Consider the following 14,386-nt stretch of genomic DNA (forward strand, 5'->3'; position numbering starts at 1 on the left):
CAGACAGTGCCCCCTAGAGTCGCAGTGGAGGACTTGTGTTTAACGTTACTGTGGTAAACACCACTCACACACAGCCGTCTCTGCACTCTTCCGACCGGTTTCCGGTTTCCTCAGACAGCGCCCCCTAGAGTCGCAGTGGAGGACTTGTGTTTAACGTTACTGTAGTAAACACCACTCACACACACAGCCGTCTCTGCACTCTTCCGACCGGTTTCCTCAGACAGCGCCCCCTAGAGTCGCAGTGGAGGACTTGTGTTTAACGTTACTGTAGTAAACACCACTCACACACAGAGCCGTCTCTGCACTCTTCCGACCGGTTTCCGGTTTCCTCAGACAGCGCCCCCTAGAGTCGCAGTGGAGGACTTGTGTTTAACGTTACTGTAGTAAACACCACTCACACACACAGCCGTCTCTGAACTCTTCCGACCGGTTTCCTCAGACAGCGCCCCCTAGAGTCGCAGTGGAGGACTTGTGTTTAACGTTACTGTGGTAAACACCACTCACACACACAGCCGTCTCTGAACTCTTCCGACTGGTTTCCTCAGACAGCGCCCCCTAGAGTCGCAGTGGAGGACTTGTGTTTAACGTTACTGTGGTAAACACCACTCACACACACAGCCGTCTCTGAACTCTTCCGACAGCACTTTCTGCGTTTTCTTCGTCGACTCTGCCATGATTCACGTCTGAGATGTGTGCTGGTGTCTTACACAGAGGCTCTTCATCTGTTGTTGATGTGTGTGACGTCGTGCCGTAAAGCAAGTCGTGATTCTCGTGAGATTTACGGGGCGTCACTTCTCAGACCTGCACTGCTGGTTTTGCCCAGCGGGTTGCAAAGGCAAGACACTTTCACCAGAAAAATGAATAAACACACATGACTATCAGCCTGCAGTCGTGAGGCTACTTAGCCTAAAAGATGATTTTGTCCGTCTAATCATGTATTATTTACTTGCAAGAATGTAGCTCGTACCAAACTTGTACACCGTTTAGACATAGACTTACTTCTGACTTTTTTTTTGTCAGTTGCTGCTTCGGCCATGACAGAAACATGCGCACGAAAGCCGGAAAACAAACGCTGATTGGCCTCTCACGTCAGAATTTGAGGAAGTGGTGGGGGAAGTGACGTATGCCGTAAAGCAGTCGAATTTTGTAGTTCTTTTTGTGCTCTTGTTACTACCCGAACCCCGAAGTTACATAGTGCCAGTAAAAGCGATACAGACCCTGTCAGGCTATGGCAGACGTGTCATTCAACCTATTGTAAGTCGATGTACCATCACAAGGATCTTGGAAATATATTATGAAGGTTGAAAAGCTACATAGTGTTGCTTTAAGGTACAAATCTTGCATAGTGTGCCTTTAAGAAAGAAAATGATGGCCAATGTTGATGTTGTTGAGTTTAAATATAATGTTTCAGACTGAATTATCCTCGTCCTTATGACTGATCTCTCTATCATTCTCTCTCTCTCTATCATTCTCTCTCTCTCTCTCTCTCTCTCTCTCTCGTTCTCTCTCTCTCTCTCTCGTTCTCTCTCTCTCTCTCTCTCTCGTTCTCTCTCTCTCTGTCTCTCTCTCTCGTTCTCTCTGTCTCTCTCTCTCTCTCGTTCTCTCTGTCTCTCTCTCTCTCTGTCTGTCTGTCTCTCTCTCTCTCTCTCGTTCTCTCTGTCTCTCTCTCTCTCTGTCTGTCTGTCTCTCTCTCTCTCTCTCGTTCTCTCTGTCTTCAGTTAGATGGAGGAGAGCGAGAGAAGCAGAAGTCGATCTCCTCGTCAGGTCGGTCGGGTCGAGCAGGTCGTGGGGAAATGGCTGCGGCGTTCAAGAGACTCTCTCAGCAGGTGGAGTAACACACACACACACACACATACACATACACACACACACACACACACTCTCGCACACACACTTACACACACACACACACACACACACACACACTCTCACACAGACACACACACACACACACACTCTCACTCACACACATACACTTACACATACACGCACTCACACTCACTCTCTCTCTCTCACACACACACACTCAATCACACACACACACTCTCACACACACATCCAGACGCAGGAAGCGAACACTCATCAGATCATAGAACTGTTTTACAGTGATTAGGTTTGCAGGTTTTATGGTCTTGGTTTCCAAACGGGCCATAAATTCCAGATTTGCGAAGCTTGTGAGATTCAGTGTTTGTCGAGATGGAATGAAGGTGATGATACACAGGGAAACTTCATGAGCAATGTTACCGTCAATGGGGAACCAGATGAGACACACGACACATCTAAAGTATCCAGATAGAAATATACTGCCCATTTTCAATGGGAAAGTGCCCAAGCAACACTCACTCAGCAATGCAAAGTCACACAGTTCTTCTCTATATCAGTGTCAGTGTTCCTGAACTCCTGAAACGTCTCCATTGTAGTCTTGAGTTTCTTCCGGGAACGAACACGTCACAATATTCCTCATTATAATAATTCATACGCAGAATAAAGGGGCGGGGCCTGGTTGAGTTAGTTAGTAGTGTGTTAAACTGGCGGTTATGGTAAGGGGCGGGACATTTCCCAAACAAACTTGAAGCGCTCGACCAATCACAACACACTGCTCCAGCCGACCAATCAGAGCACAGTGTGCTTTTCAGAAGGAGGGGCTTCATAGAGACAGGAACTAAACAGAGCGTTACTGACAGACTGGGAAGAGAGGAGCCGCAACAATGGAGAATATGAGGAAAATAATCAACATTCAAGCAGGAAAACCTGTTCAAGTAGAGCCTGAAACAACATCAAGACTCTGTAAAAGAGCATAATATGACCTCTTTAATATCTAAATCTACATAAACATTTAGCTGGCAAATATTTCCTTGTTTACTCAAACACAAACTGTGCTGAAATTATTTCTAAATGATCTTATAAGAACTGCTTTTGAGATTGTCTCGTTCTTCCATCGGCTGTGAGCTTATAGTTCATTTGTCTTTCTGATATAAACATATTCATCAGGCAATCATTGGCATTCAGTGACAGTTTTACACTGACTTCATTGTGATATTTTTGTAGAAAAATCTGCGTTATTCTGTGGTAATTAATTTTGCATTAGAAAATGTGGCATAACTACTGTTTGAGACATTCATCATTGCATATGCATACAGATTTAAAAACAAATGCTTTATAATGTATTCTATCGTTCATATGTTTGGGGTTCAGTGAGATTGTTTTAATGAAGTTAATTAATTCAATGCATCCTGGCCTTTGTTAAAGGAGTCGTTCACTTCAGAATTAAAATTTCCTGATAATTTACTCTCCCCACGTCATCCAAGATGTTCATGTCTTTCTTTCTTCAGTCGAAAAGAAATGAAGGTTTTTGAGGAAAACAAATGAATAAATGTAAATGTAGATAAGACTCTTATTCCTCGGCTGGATCGTGTCGAGACTTTGAAGCTGCACTGAAACTCACATCTGGACCTTCGACCCGTTGGACCCCATTGAAGTCACTATATGGAGAATAATCCTGGAACGTTTTCCTCACAAACCTTCATTTCTGTTCGACTGAAGAAAGAAAGACATGAATATTAGATGACGTGGGGGTGAATAAATTATCAGGAAGTTTTAACTACTCCTTTAGAGGAGGATTTGCGTTGAATTTATCAAAAGTGACAGTAAAGGCATTTTTGAACTCTCTCTCTCTGTCTCTCTCTCTCTCTCTCTCCATCTCTATCTCTCTCCATCTCTCTCTCTCTCTCTCTCTCTCTCTGTCTCTCTCTCCATCTCTCTCTCTCCATCTCTCCATCTCTCTCTCTCTCTCTCTCTCTCTCTCTCTCTCTCCATCTCTCTCTCTCTCTCTCTCTCTCTCTCTCTCTCCATCTCTCTCTCTCTCTCTCTCCATCTCTCCATCTCTCTCTCTCTCTCTCTCTCTCTCCCATAGGGAGCGTATTTTAGGAGGCAGGAGGTCTCGCTCCGGGGATTCGGGCCGGCAGAACTTCCCAGTGAAAGTGACGGTGGAAGTGATCCGAGACTCTGTCCTGGACTCTCATGGTTTCAGTGTCTCAGCACAGCTCCCCCTGCTGGTCAGGGACGTCACTGCAGGTGCGCACACACACACACACACACACACACACACACACGCACACACACGTTCGGCTTACAGAGCAGGTTGTTTTTGAGCACAGATTATGATCTAAGCGAAGAGTCAGAGACACCAATAAGATTAAATGGAGACTTCTAAGAGCAGTGCTATTTTAGTGTTACAGGTCTCATTAATATATTGAATTAGTTTTTATTAGATATTTTGCTTAAAATTTTTTGCTAAAGTTTGTAATTTTTGTAAAAAAAAATTTTTTTTTGTTTTTATTAATATTTTGAATGAGTTTTTATTGTTATATTTTCCATTTTAATTTTAAAGTTTGAGTATTTTGTTGTGTGTTTTTTGTCTTTTTTTTTTTGTCAATCATATAGTTTCTATTAATATTTTGAATTAGTTTTTATTTGTATATTTTTCGTTTTGCTTAGTTTTAGTAATTTTGTTGTAGGTTTTTTGTCTTTTTTTTTATCATGTAGTTTTTGTTCATTTTTATTTCAGTTTTAGTTATTTCAGAACATGTCAGCTAGCTAAAATAAAGTAAGTTCAAGTTTTTTATATTTGATCTTATCTCAGTTAATGCTTATTTTATTTAAAGCAACAGAAATGGTTTTAGTTTTCATTTAATTTAGTTTCTCAAATGTTCCTCCTGAGAATAATCTCCTTTATGGCCTTTTCCTCTGGATGTGTGTGTTTAACACTAGCCGCATTTCCATTACCCTTCAAATTGCGCAAATTGAAATTGCGCATTGAAAATACGCCCGATGGAAACACGTCAATTTCGCAAAAACTTCCATTTATCGCAAAAAAGTTCCTCCGCTCGCATAAGGAGGTTTATCAGGCAATTCACAAAAGAAATATTTCACAAAACTGCAATGGAAACAGTTTTTGCACATGTACAGGTCAGCTGACGTAGATGACGCAGTGTGATTGGACAGAATACGAGACAGAGCTCTTTATTAAACTCATATAAGACAGAAGAATGACAGGAATAATGGATTCTAAACCTCAAATAAATGCCACAATCGAGACCTGGAAGCAGATCTGAGGGAGAAACACCCAGAAACTCCTCATATGTGCCACTCACAGGTATAATAAGGGTCGTTCCTTACCATTAATGCTTGAAAACACACACACATCTCCTTCCATTAATAATAATGGCCAGTGCAGTGGCTGGGATATAGTACATAACCGACGTCCGTTACCATGGTTTTTGGGATGATTTTACTGATCGCGAGAGGAAAAAATGAAGTTTTAGTCGCATAACATCAGTTAATGGAAACGCCGTCATTTCACAATAGTTTTTAGTCGACATTTAGAAAAAAACGCAAAAGTTTTGCGCAAATCTGTAATGGAAACGCTAGTGTCAGACTGAATTTTGAGCGTCTGATGGAGAAAGTGTGAGAACAGACGTGACTCTTGAGCTCAACACCTGCTCCTCTCGTTTATTTCATTCATTAAGATGCAGGTGCACACACACACACACACACACACACACACACACACACTCCGACTCGAGCTGATAACCTGATCTATTCTCATCCTGAACCCAATCTCACTGAAGACACAGAATAACTCTATTACAAAATACACTGGATTCCTGTTTTAGAGGTCAAAATCTAAGGCAGCTGGTATGAATTGCATGACAGAAGTCAATCCCAGAATGCATTGCAATTAGTGCTGTGGAAAAGAAGGCATCAGTAAATATGCGTTAAATATCACTAAAAAATAGTTTGGCCTAATTAAAGAAATATTTGTGTCTGCTATGTATTTTCACATTTAATATTTTTTTAAAATACAGTCAAAATAGTGAAATATTATTATAATGTAAATCAGCTGTTTTCTATGTGAATATACAGTAAAGTGTAATTTATTCCTGTCATTTTCAGCATCATAACTCCAGTCTTCAGTGTCACATGATCCTTCAGAAATCATTCTAATATGATGATTTGATGCTCAAGAAACATTTATGATTATAATTAATGTTGAAAACAGTCGTGCCGCTTCATAATTATGTGGAATCCATTTCTTCCCCAAATTCTTTAAATAGAAAGTTCAAAAGAACAACATTTATTTAAAATGTTAATATTTTTGTAACATTATAAATGTCACATTTGATCAATTTAATGTCTCTTAGCTGAATAAATATATATATATATATATCAGTTTATATCAAATATTGATATATAAGTATTCAACAACAACAACAAAAAATGTGTACCTCTATATTGAAGAACAAATAAATCACTGGTAATATTAGCCATAATAAAACATGCACATATTTTGTAAAGCGGAATCTTCCGTAACATTTTTAAAGATTTCAACTTGTTATTCCAGGTTTGTCAAAGTCTGTGAAATGCTTCATCTCTCATATGTTTGCATGTGCACCAGTAATGTGATTATTCCCAGTAATCAGAGTAAGGATGTAATCCCAGTAAGATGATCATGTGACTCTTCACTCCCGTTTACATGCGATCATTCTGATGATTCTCGAAGAATTGTGGTTATTTTCACTGCTATTATTCACATATGGATGATTTAATCTGCTTACATCCAATGCAAAAATGGACGCCTAATGTCTTCATGTCTTCAATATACTGCATTATATTGATGATATATCATCAACACCCCAACAATGCACTGTCATGTTTACGAATCTGACTTTCCCGACGCTTGCGACGCCAAGGTCATGGGTTCGGTTCCCAGGGAAAGCAAGAACTGATGAGAATGTAAATGTGTGCCTTGAAATGCAATGTAAGTCGCTTTGGATAAAAGCATCCGCCAAATGCATAAATGTTAATGCTCATGATCCGTGATCACGATTTATAATGTTTATAATCAACATATGCCACATATTTTACTATGATTATGAGCTTAATTGCATCAATTTAACTGAACTATTTATATGAGATGAAGTTTAATTGCAGTATTGCCTAAAATCTCATTATGAGGTCCATATTTCTCTCTCACATTGTTTGCTTCATGCTCCAGTGAGGCATTATAGTGAACCAAACCAATTTCACAGGAAAAGGCTCAGAGAACGATTGCATGTCAAAGTCTCTTTCATGGAAAGTCTGTTCTCTCGGTGGCCGTATCTGCAACGTCTCCAGTCTACGACAACCAGAGCTTTCAACGGATGTGAGGACTTTACCAGTCACTGTTATTTAGAAGGCGTGCTGCACTTTCTCCCATTCATAAGTAATATGAGTGCATCTTCTTTGTACACACATATATATATATATAAAGGGCCCTATTGTAACGATCTGAAACGCAAGTAACTTTGTGGGCGGGTCTCGGGCGCTGTTGCTATTATACCGGCGGGATAAATGACTCTTGCGCTCGACGCAAATCTAAAATGTGTTGGTCTGAAGTAGCTTCATTACTCATAGGTGTGGTTTGGGCGTAACGTGAAATAAACCAATCAGAGCGACATCTCACATTCCCTTTAAGAGCAGACGCGCTTGTTCCATGGCAGGTTGCTATTATAACGGTGGATTTGCCAGGCGCGCGCCAGGAGCGGTTCACAGCCGAGGAGACCGACGTTCTCGTCAGGGCCGTAAAACACAGAGAAGTGACATTGGGGATGGAGAAACCCACACAAATTAGCTTCGGTTAAACAGGCGTATAATAATTTGGGTAAATGTGTAAACTAGATTTATGCCTATTTTTTCACATCTTCATGGACACCACAATGATTTCCCTCGTGTGGTAATATTGTTCTTTGTAATAATGTATGATTTTCTAAAAATGAGACCTGCTGCGTCTGTGTGTAGATGAGAGAATCAAAGTGTGTGTGTGTTGTGCACACGCTACATTGATTATGGCCAAGCATGCGCCCTTAAAATAGCATATGAATAACATGCGCAACGCGCCACTGACTTTAGACAAGGTTTTTCCTGATTAGTGGAGGAATTGTTTTCTGAAACTGCAAAATAGCACCAGGGAACGTTTGCGCCGGAACACACCACCTCTTTTCACTGAACTGCCCCCGGGAGCGCAAGTTCATTCCCTAATTTACCGGCGTGCGTCTGTGGAGGGAAAAGTCCGCTGTGCGTCGGGTGCAAAATAGGAATGATACATGCGTCGCTGTACAAAGTCAAATGCGCTGGGTGCAAGATAGGACCCCAAGTGTTTGTTCCACGTCAACATCATTGCTCTAGTTATGGAGACTCAGCTGACATTTCCAGCATGTCAACACGAGATGTTTCCCGCCTTTTTTAAGCATTTCAAACTCAAATCAGCCACTTATAAGCTTCCATTTCGTAGACGGTAAACGACACGCTCACTAGATCTGGCAACAAAGCTCTTGTGTTCTCACTCACACACACACACACACACACACACACACACACACACACACACACACACACACACACACACACACACACACACACACTCTGCAGTGCTGACTTCTCTCTTTTTTGCAGAAGAAACAGCTGATAAAAGCCCAGAGGGAAAACCTCACTGCCCTCCAGCACATCATTGTGTGTGCGTGTGTGTGTGTGTGTGTGTGTGTGTGTGTGTGTTTGGCATGAAGACAAATGAGTGTAAATGGCAGGAAAGAGCAATGCAGAGACTCTCAGTCAGACTCACACCAGACGTGACATGAATAATGAATTAACAATGCAACTTTCATCACTTTAACTTTGACATATTTAACATATTCAATGATAATAATCATAAATGTTTCTTGAGCATCAAATCATCATATTAGAATGATTTGTGAAGGATCATGTGACACTGAAGACTGGAGTAATGATGCTGAACATGCAGCTTTGATCACAGGAATAAATTACACTTTACTAGATATTCACATAGAATACAGATGATTTACATTATAATAATATTTCACTCTTTTTACTGTATTTTTGGTCAAATAAAAGCAGCTTTGGTGAGCATAACATACTTTTAAAAACATAAAAGATTGAAGATCATGAAATCTAACTATTTAAATCAGAGGACGAGGAACAGAATCTCATCGCATTGATTTCAACATAAACTGCATAATAAACGTAAAAATACAGACACACAATAAGACAGAAGCATCTTTCACAATCACAATAACTTTTACTCATACACTGATAAAAAATGATTTTGTGGTGAAGTAAATACTACAGAAAAAACAAATGTAATTTCTACATGAAAAAGTTAGTTCAGGCAAAAATAAAAAAAGTTCTACTCATTTATGCTTTAAGTTATAAAATTAAAAACTGCTCAACTTTTCTGATACTGGTGTCCCCATCATGCATAATTAATAATTAATGAGGTTGATTTCTCGCTGTTTTCCAGCTGTTTTTACACTGTTTTATCATTCATTTTGTTGTTAGGTTTAGTAACTTGCCATTTTATGACATTTGGAGTTCATTTTCAACTCAAAATGAGACATTCATAATCAAAAAACGATCCATAGAATGTTACGGTCATTGTGTATTGTCTGTGTTCAAGTGTTGCGTTATGTAGTCATGGTGTCTACACAATATCTATATTGTTTACTCAGATGTCTCTAAGTAAAGCTTACACTTTGAAAACGTGGTTAACTTCAGTGTTATTTTGTTTGAGTAAAACATATTGCAAAGGAAAGTTCAAATAACTCTCAACCTTTTTCTGGCCAAGTTAAAATTACTTATTTTCTTTGCTAATTTGTACTTAACTTAGTTAAGTGGAGTTTACTTAATTCCATATGTGAAATTAATTTGAAAATGTGACATTTTTCTTAAAAAAAAATTGCCGTGCAAAAACGAACCCTTTACACCAAGTGTTAAAATGCAGGAAACGTATCTTAATATTTAATATTATGTGTGTGTGTGTGTGTGTGTGTGTGTGTGTGTGTGTGTGTGTGTGTGTGTGTGTGTGTGTGTGTGTGTGTGTGTGTGTGTGTGTGTGTGTGTGTGTGTGTGTGTGTGTGTGTGTGTGTGTGTGTGTAGGAGGCCCAGCAGACGGACAGCTTTTTCCTGGAGATCAGATCCTGAAAGTAAACAATAAAGTCATAGAAGATCTTTCCCCGGAAAACACGGAGCAGATGATAAGGTGACTGATCCGATAAGAGGAACACCACTGAATAACTCCGCTTGTGTGTGTGTGTGAATGTGATGAGGTCATGATTTATGATTTATGCTCCGCCCTCAGGGATTGCCAGGACTCTGTAACCATGACGATCCTCAGAAACATGACGGTGTGTATTGAAGATTCTTCTTCCTGTTGTCTTGTTTGTTTGTTTGTTTTTAGCACTGAAACTGTAGGATTTTTTTTGATTATTGATAATAACAACTATAGGTTTCATTTATAAAGCGCCTTTCCCAGATCAAGGTCATTGTACATTGAGCTGGATTATTATCGTTAACCAAAATTAAAATTAAAACTATTAAAAACATTTCTGTTCATTGAAATAAAGCTGAAATAAATTAATATTTAAATATAAACGCAATGACGGCAATTGATGCCTTTTGCGGTTCAAACAAACAGGAACGTTCGTCATTATGTTGTGCGTCAAGTTCGAGTGTTTCTCTTGTGGCGTAAATCGATGCTTACGGCCGTCTTCCGGAAGCGAGTTATTTTAGTCGATAAAGTTTTAAATATGGATATTTCGGAAAGATGGATTATGCACATGGATACTCTAAGACATATGATAAAAGATTAACAAAAAATGTACTGTTGATTAAAATACTAAATTTGATGTTTCATTGTGTGTGTAAATGAATAGTCTTGGTCTTGATGCTGAAACCCAAAGCACAGGACAATAGAGACGCCAGAATAACAATATTCATGATTCTGAAGCTGAAAATACTGAATTATTTTAGACGAATATGCTTGATCTCCGTCACTGACTAGATATATTTAACATAATGTCAGCCACTTTTTACTGGTAACATCAGACATTATCAGGACACACAAATATGCATTATTATACATTAGATTCAACATTATATATAGTAGTTTAATGTAGTACTGACACTAAAACTCTGAAAACTTGAATTTCTGTCTCTCACAGTAATTTTTATTTTGGGTGAACTATCCAGGATACATACTGATGCATTTTTGTATTGCGATATATTGTGAAACCCCTAAAAGCTTCTTTTTGCTTTCAGAATCCCAAGTCTTCATTCATAACCGCAGAGAAGAGAGCTCGCCTGAGAAGAAACCCCGTTAAAGTGCGCTTTGCAGAAGAGGTGGTCGTCAACGGACACACTCAGGTAAAGCCAACCCTGTTTCTGACGTCACAAACTACCGTGTAACCAATCAGATCAACGTGTGATCGTCAACCAGTGGATCTCTGAGCTGAGTGAGTGAGTGGAGGCGGGGCTCATTTGCATATTCATAGAACCACGCATACTAAATGAGGCAAGGGTGTCGAGTTACATTCAAGATATTTTAAGGCATGAAGAATTTGTTTCAAGGAAAAAAAACTTTTAAATATGTAATTTTGGTGATCAAAGATGAGTTTTAAGGGATAAAATTATTGATTACAGGTGGGACTTTAAATTAATAATAGCCTAATAAGTGAGTAATTGAACACTACATTATTTTTATGACTGAAGTATTTGGACATTTAAAGGCGCAGTAAGTGATTTCTGAGAAACGCTGTTGAAAGTTGATAGAACCGAGCAGCAAAACACACTTGTAGCCAATCAGCAATAAGGGGCGTGTCCACTCATTTGGGGGGAGGTGCCTGTGTTACATAGTGTGTTTGTGAATTTGGGAGTGGAGCTATCAAGATAGGGGTGTGATCCTAATGGGTAGGGGCGTGTTTGTTTCTCAGAAATCGCTTACTGCACCTTTAACACTTAAATTAACACGTAATTACATTAAAGATGATTGTGAATACATGTACAAATGCGTGTATATGCTAAGCTATCAGGCTAATCGGGTATCTGTATGCTATGCTAGTACATAAGCTAAATAATACAGATGATAAATCTGGGAAAAACTGGAAGCTGTGAAAAATATGATACACCGGTGTTTCGCCAGATGAGAAGTTTATCTATGCATCATCTTTTTACTCTTTTAATTCCTTTCTGTGTAAAGCACTTTGAATTACCATAGTGTATGAAATGTGCTATATAAATAAACTTGCCTTGCCTAGCCATAGTAATATGAGTCTAAAATCTTTTAATACTGCCATGTTTTATTCACTGTTTCCAGGGAAACTCTCTTCTCTTCCTTCCCAACGTTCTGAAGGTTTACCTGGAGAACGGCCAGACCAAAGCCTTCAAGTTTCACAAGACCACCACTGTCAAGGTTTGAGATGGACTTTTAGGTTTCTGTACTCTATAACAACTTCATCTTCTTAACCTTATTTTTGTGAAAAGATGAAAATATGTATTTGGCAAAAATACTATTTTGTTAACTTTAGGCTAAGCTAACATAGATCATAAGGATGTAGTGTAACGACGAATTATTATTTTTTCCGAAGTGTTGACAACTTAAGTGTTAACTAATAATTGATGCGAACTGGCACTACCAACAAAATATTAGTGCATTCCCGGAACTGGGCATCGTTACACTTCATCCTTATGCATCGCTTTCTGCAGGACTTTTAGAGGCTTTTCCCAAACCCCTGAAGTGACGTTGACTTCCGGGTTAGCGGTAGCATTAGCCATCAGTGTTATTTAAATAAACTCCTAATGTACTTACAAACTTTCCAACGCCTCGCTTTATGAGTACAGAACCTATCTGTACTACTGTAGAAGTTTGGTACCATTCTGGGGGTTATTAGTGGAGTAATCTACCAGATACAGCCTTGGATCCATTAGCGCCTGCACTAAACCATTCAGCTGATATCTCTAAATAAGCTCTAACTTTAATAATGTTCAACCAAGGGAAAAAAGGCTTCTGGGGGGTGTTTGGCTCGAGGTCATGGTGCAAAGGACCCTAGTCCGAACTTACTCCGAACCATCCCTTTAAGCTGGACTGTGATGATATTTTCTTCTGGAAACAAACTTTGTTGCATTATTTTCCTGTTATCTCTGTAAAGCTGCTTTGAAACACTCTGCGATGTAAGAAGCGCTGTATAAATAAAGCTGACTTGACTTCTCACTAACTACCAGAATGCATAATGACTGAATGGATGTGGTATTGAAGCTGTGTCTGTGTGCAGGACATCGTGTTGACTCTGAAAGAAAGGCTGTCCATTCGCTCTATTGAGCATTTCTCACTGGTTCTGGAACAGCAATACAGCATCACTAAACTACTCCTGCTGCACGAGGAGGAGCTCATCCAGAAGGCAAGAACACTCGCATTATCTGCATTTAATGTGACCCTGGATCACGTGACCAGTCTCGAGTCGCACGGGTATATCTGTGGCAATAGCCAACAATACACTGTATGGGTCAAAATTATCCATTTTTCTTTTATGCCAAAAATCATTAGGATATTCAGTAAAGATCATGTTCCATGAAGATATTTTGTACATTTCCTACTGTAAATATATAAAACATGTATTTGTGTGGGTGAATGCTGCACAATCGCCAACAGAAATGAACAACTTTAAAGGAGATTTTCTCAATCCTCAGAATCCAGATTTTCAATAGTTGTATCTCGACCAAATATTGTCCTATCATAACAAACCATACATCAATGGAAAGCTTATTTATTCAGCTTTCAGATGATGTATAAATCTCAATTTCCAAAGAATTGACCCATGTGACTGGTTTTGTGGTCCAGGGTCACATATTGTGTGTCTCTCTCTCTCTGATTCATATTAGTGAATTGGTCCAGTTCACTTCAGTCTTCCAGTTCAAAAATTGTTCACTGATTCTTTCCATCATCCTTCAGTTTTTGTTACTTCATAAACTCTTATATTAATGCTATATTAGATTCTGTTTGTTAGATTCTTATTGTTCTGTGATTTTCCAAATAAATCATACGGTCTGATAATGACATAATTAAAAATATATGACACTCTTGAACATCATTATCTTATGTTTTGTCAGCAACTTAAAGTGTTTCAACTACCGGAAAGAAAATCCATCTAAAACATGTTGCAACTTATAATCAAAGTCCCTTTAAGACAAGTCATATCACTCTTTGAATGGGGAAACCCCAATTAAATTATCCAAAACTGTTCGACAATTAACGATTAAAATTCATATTTGAAATCACCAATGAAATCCGATAACAACCGTCTCATAGATGTTGTTTCTAAATGCTCGAATCATGACAAAAAGTGGTATTTTCCAGGCTAATGCGTCTCAGAAACTGGGAACTGGAGCTTCTAACGGCAAATCTGCGATTTAACAATCAGCGATTGGCTCTTTTCTTTAGGAGGCGGGACTTAATCCGCCATAATGCTGTTGCACTTTCTCCCATTCATAGTAGTACGAG

General features: G+C 39.0%; 1 protein-coding gene across 1 annotated transcript in view; it reads left to right on the forward strand.

Moving 5' to 3' along the window:
• Nucleotides 1–14,386, forward strand: part of frmpd1b (FERM and PDZ domain containing 1b) — a 41,951-nt gene that overhangs the window by 8,604 nt on the left and 18,961 nt on the right. Inside the window, exons 2-8 of the mRNA XM_082176850.1 lie at nucleotides 1,719–1,826; nucleotides 3,914–4,074; nucleotides 9,991–10,093; nucleotides 10,193–10,238; nucleotides 11,152–11,256; nucleotides 12,206–12,301; nucleotides 13,161–13,286. Coding sequence (XP_082032976.1) covers nucleotides 1,723–1,826; nucleotides 3,914–4,074; nucleotides 9,991–10,093; nucleotides 10,193–10,238; nucleotides 11,152–11,256; nucleotides 12,206–12,301; nucleotides 13,161–13,286 — 741 coding nt within the window. The 5' untranslated portion in view covers nucleotides 1,719–1,722. The remainder of the gene's footprint in view (nucleotides 1–1,718; nucleotides 1,827–3,913; nucleotides 4,075–9,990; nucleotides 10,094–10,192; nucleotides 10,239–11,151; nucleotides 11,257–12,205; nucleotides 12,302–13,160; nucleotides 13,287–14,386) is intronic.

This window comes from Leuciscus leuciscus (genome assembly GCF_965113295.1).
Source record: "Leuciscus leuciscus genome assembly, chromosome: 8".
Taxonomy (NCBI): Eukaryota; Metazoa; Chordata; class Actinopteri; order Cypriniformes; family Leuciscidae; genus Leuciscus; species Leuciscus leuciscus.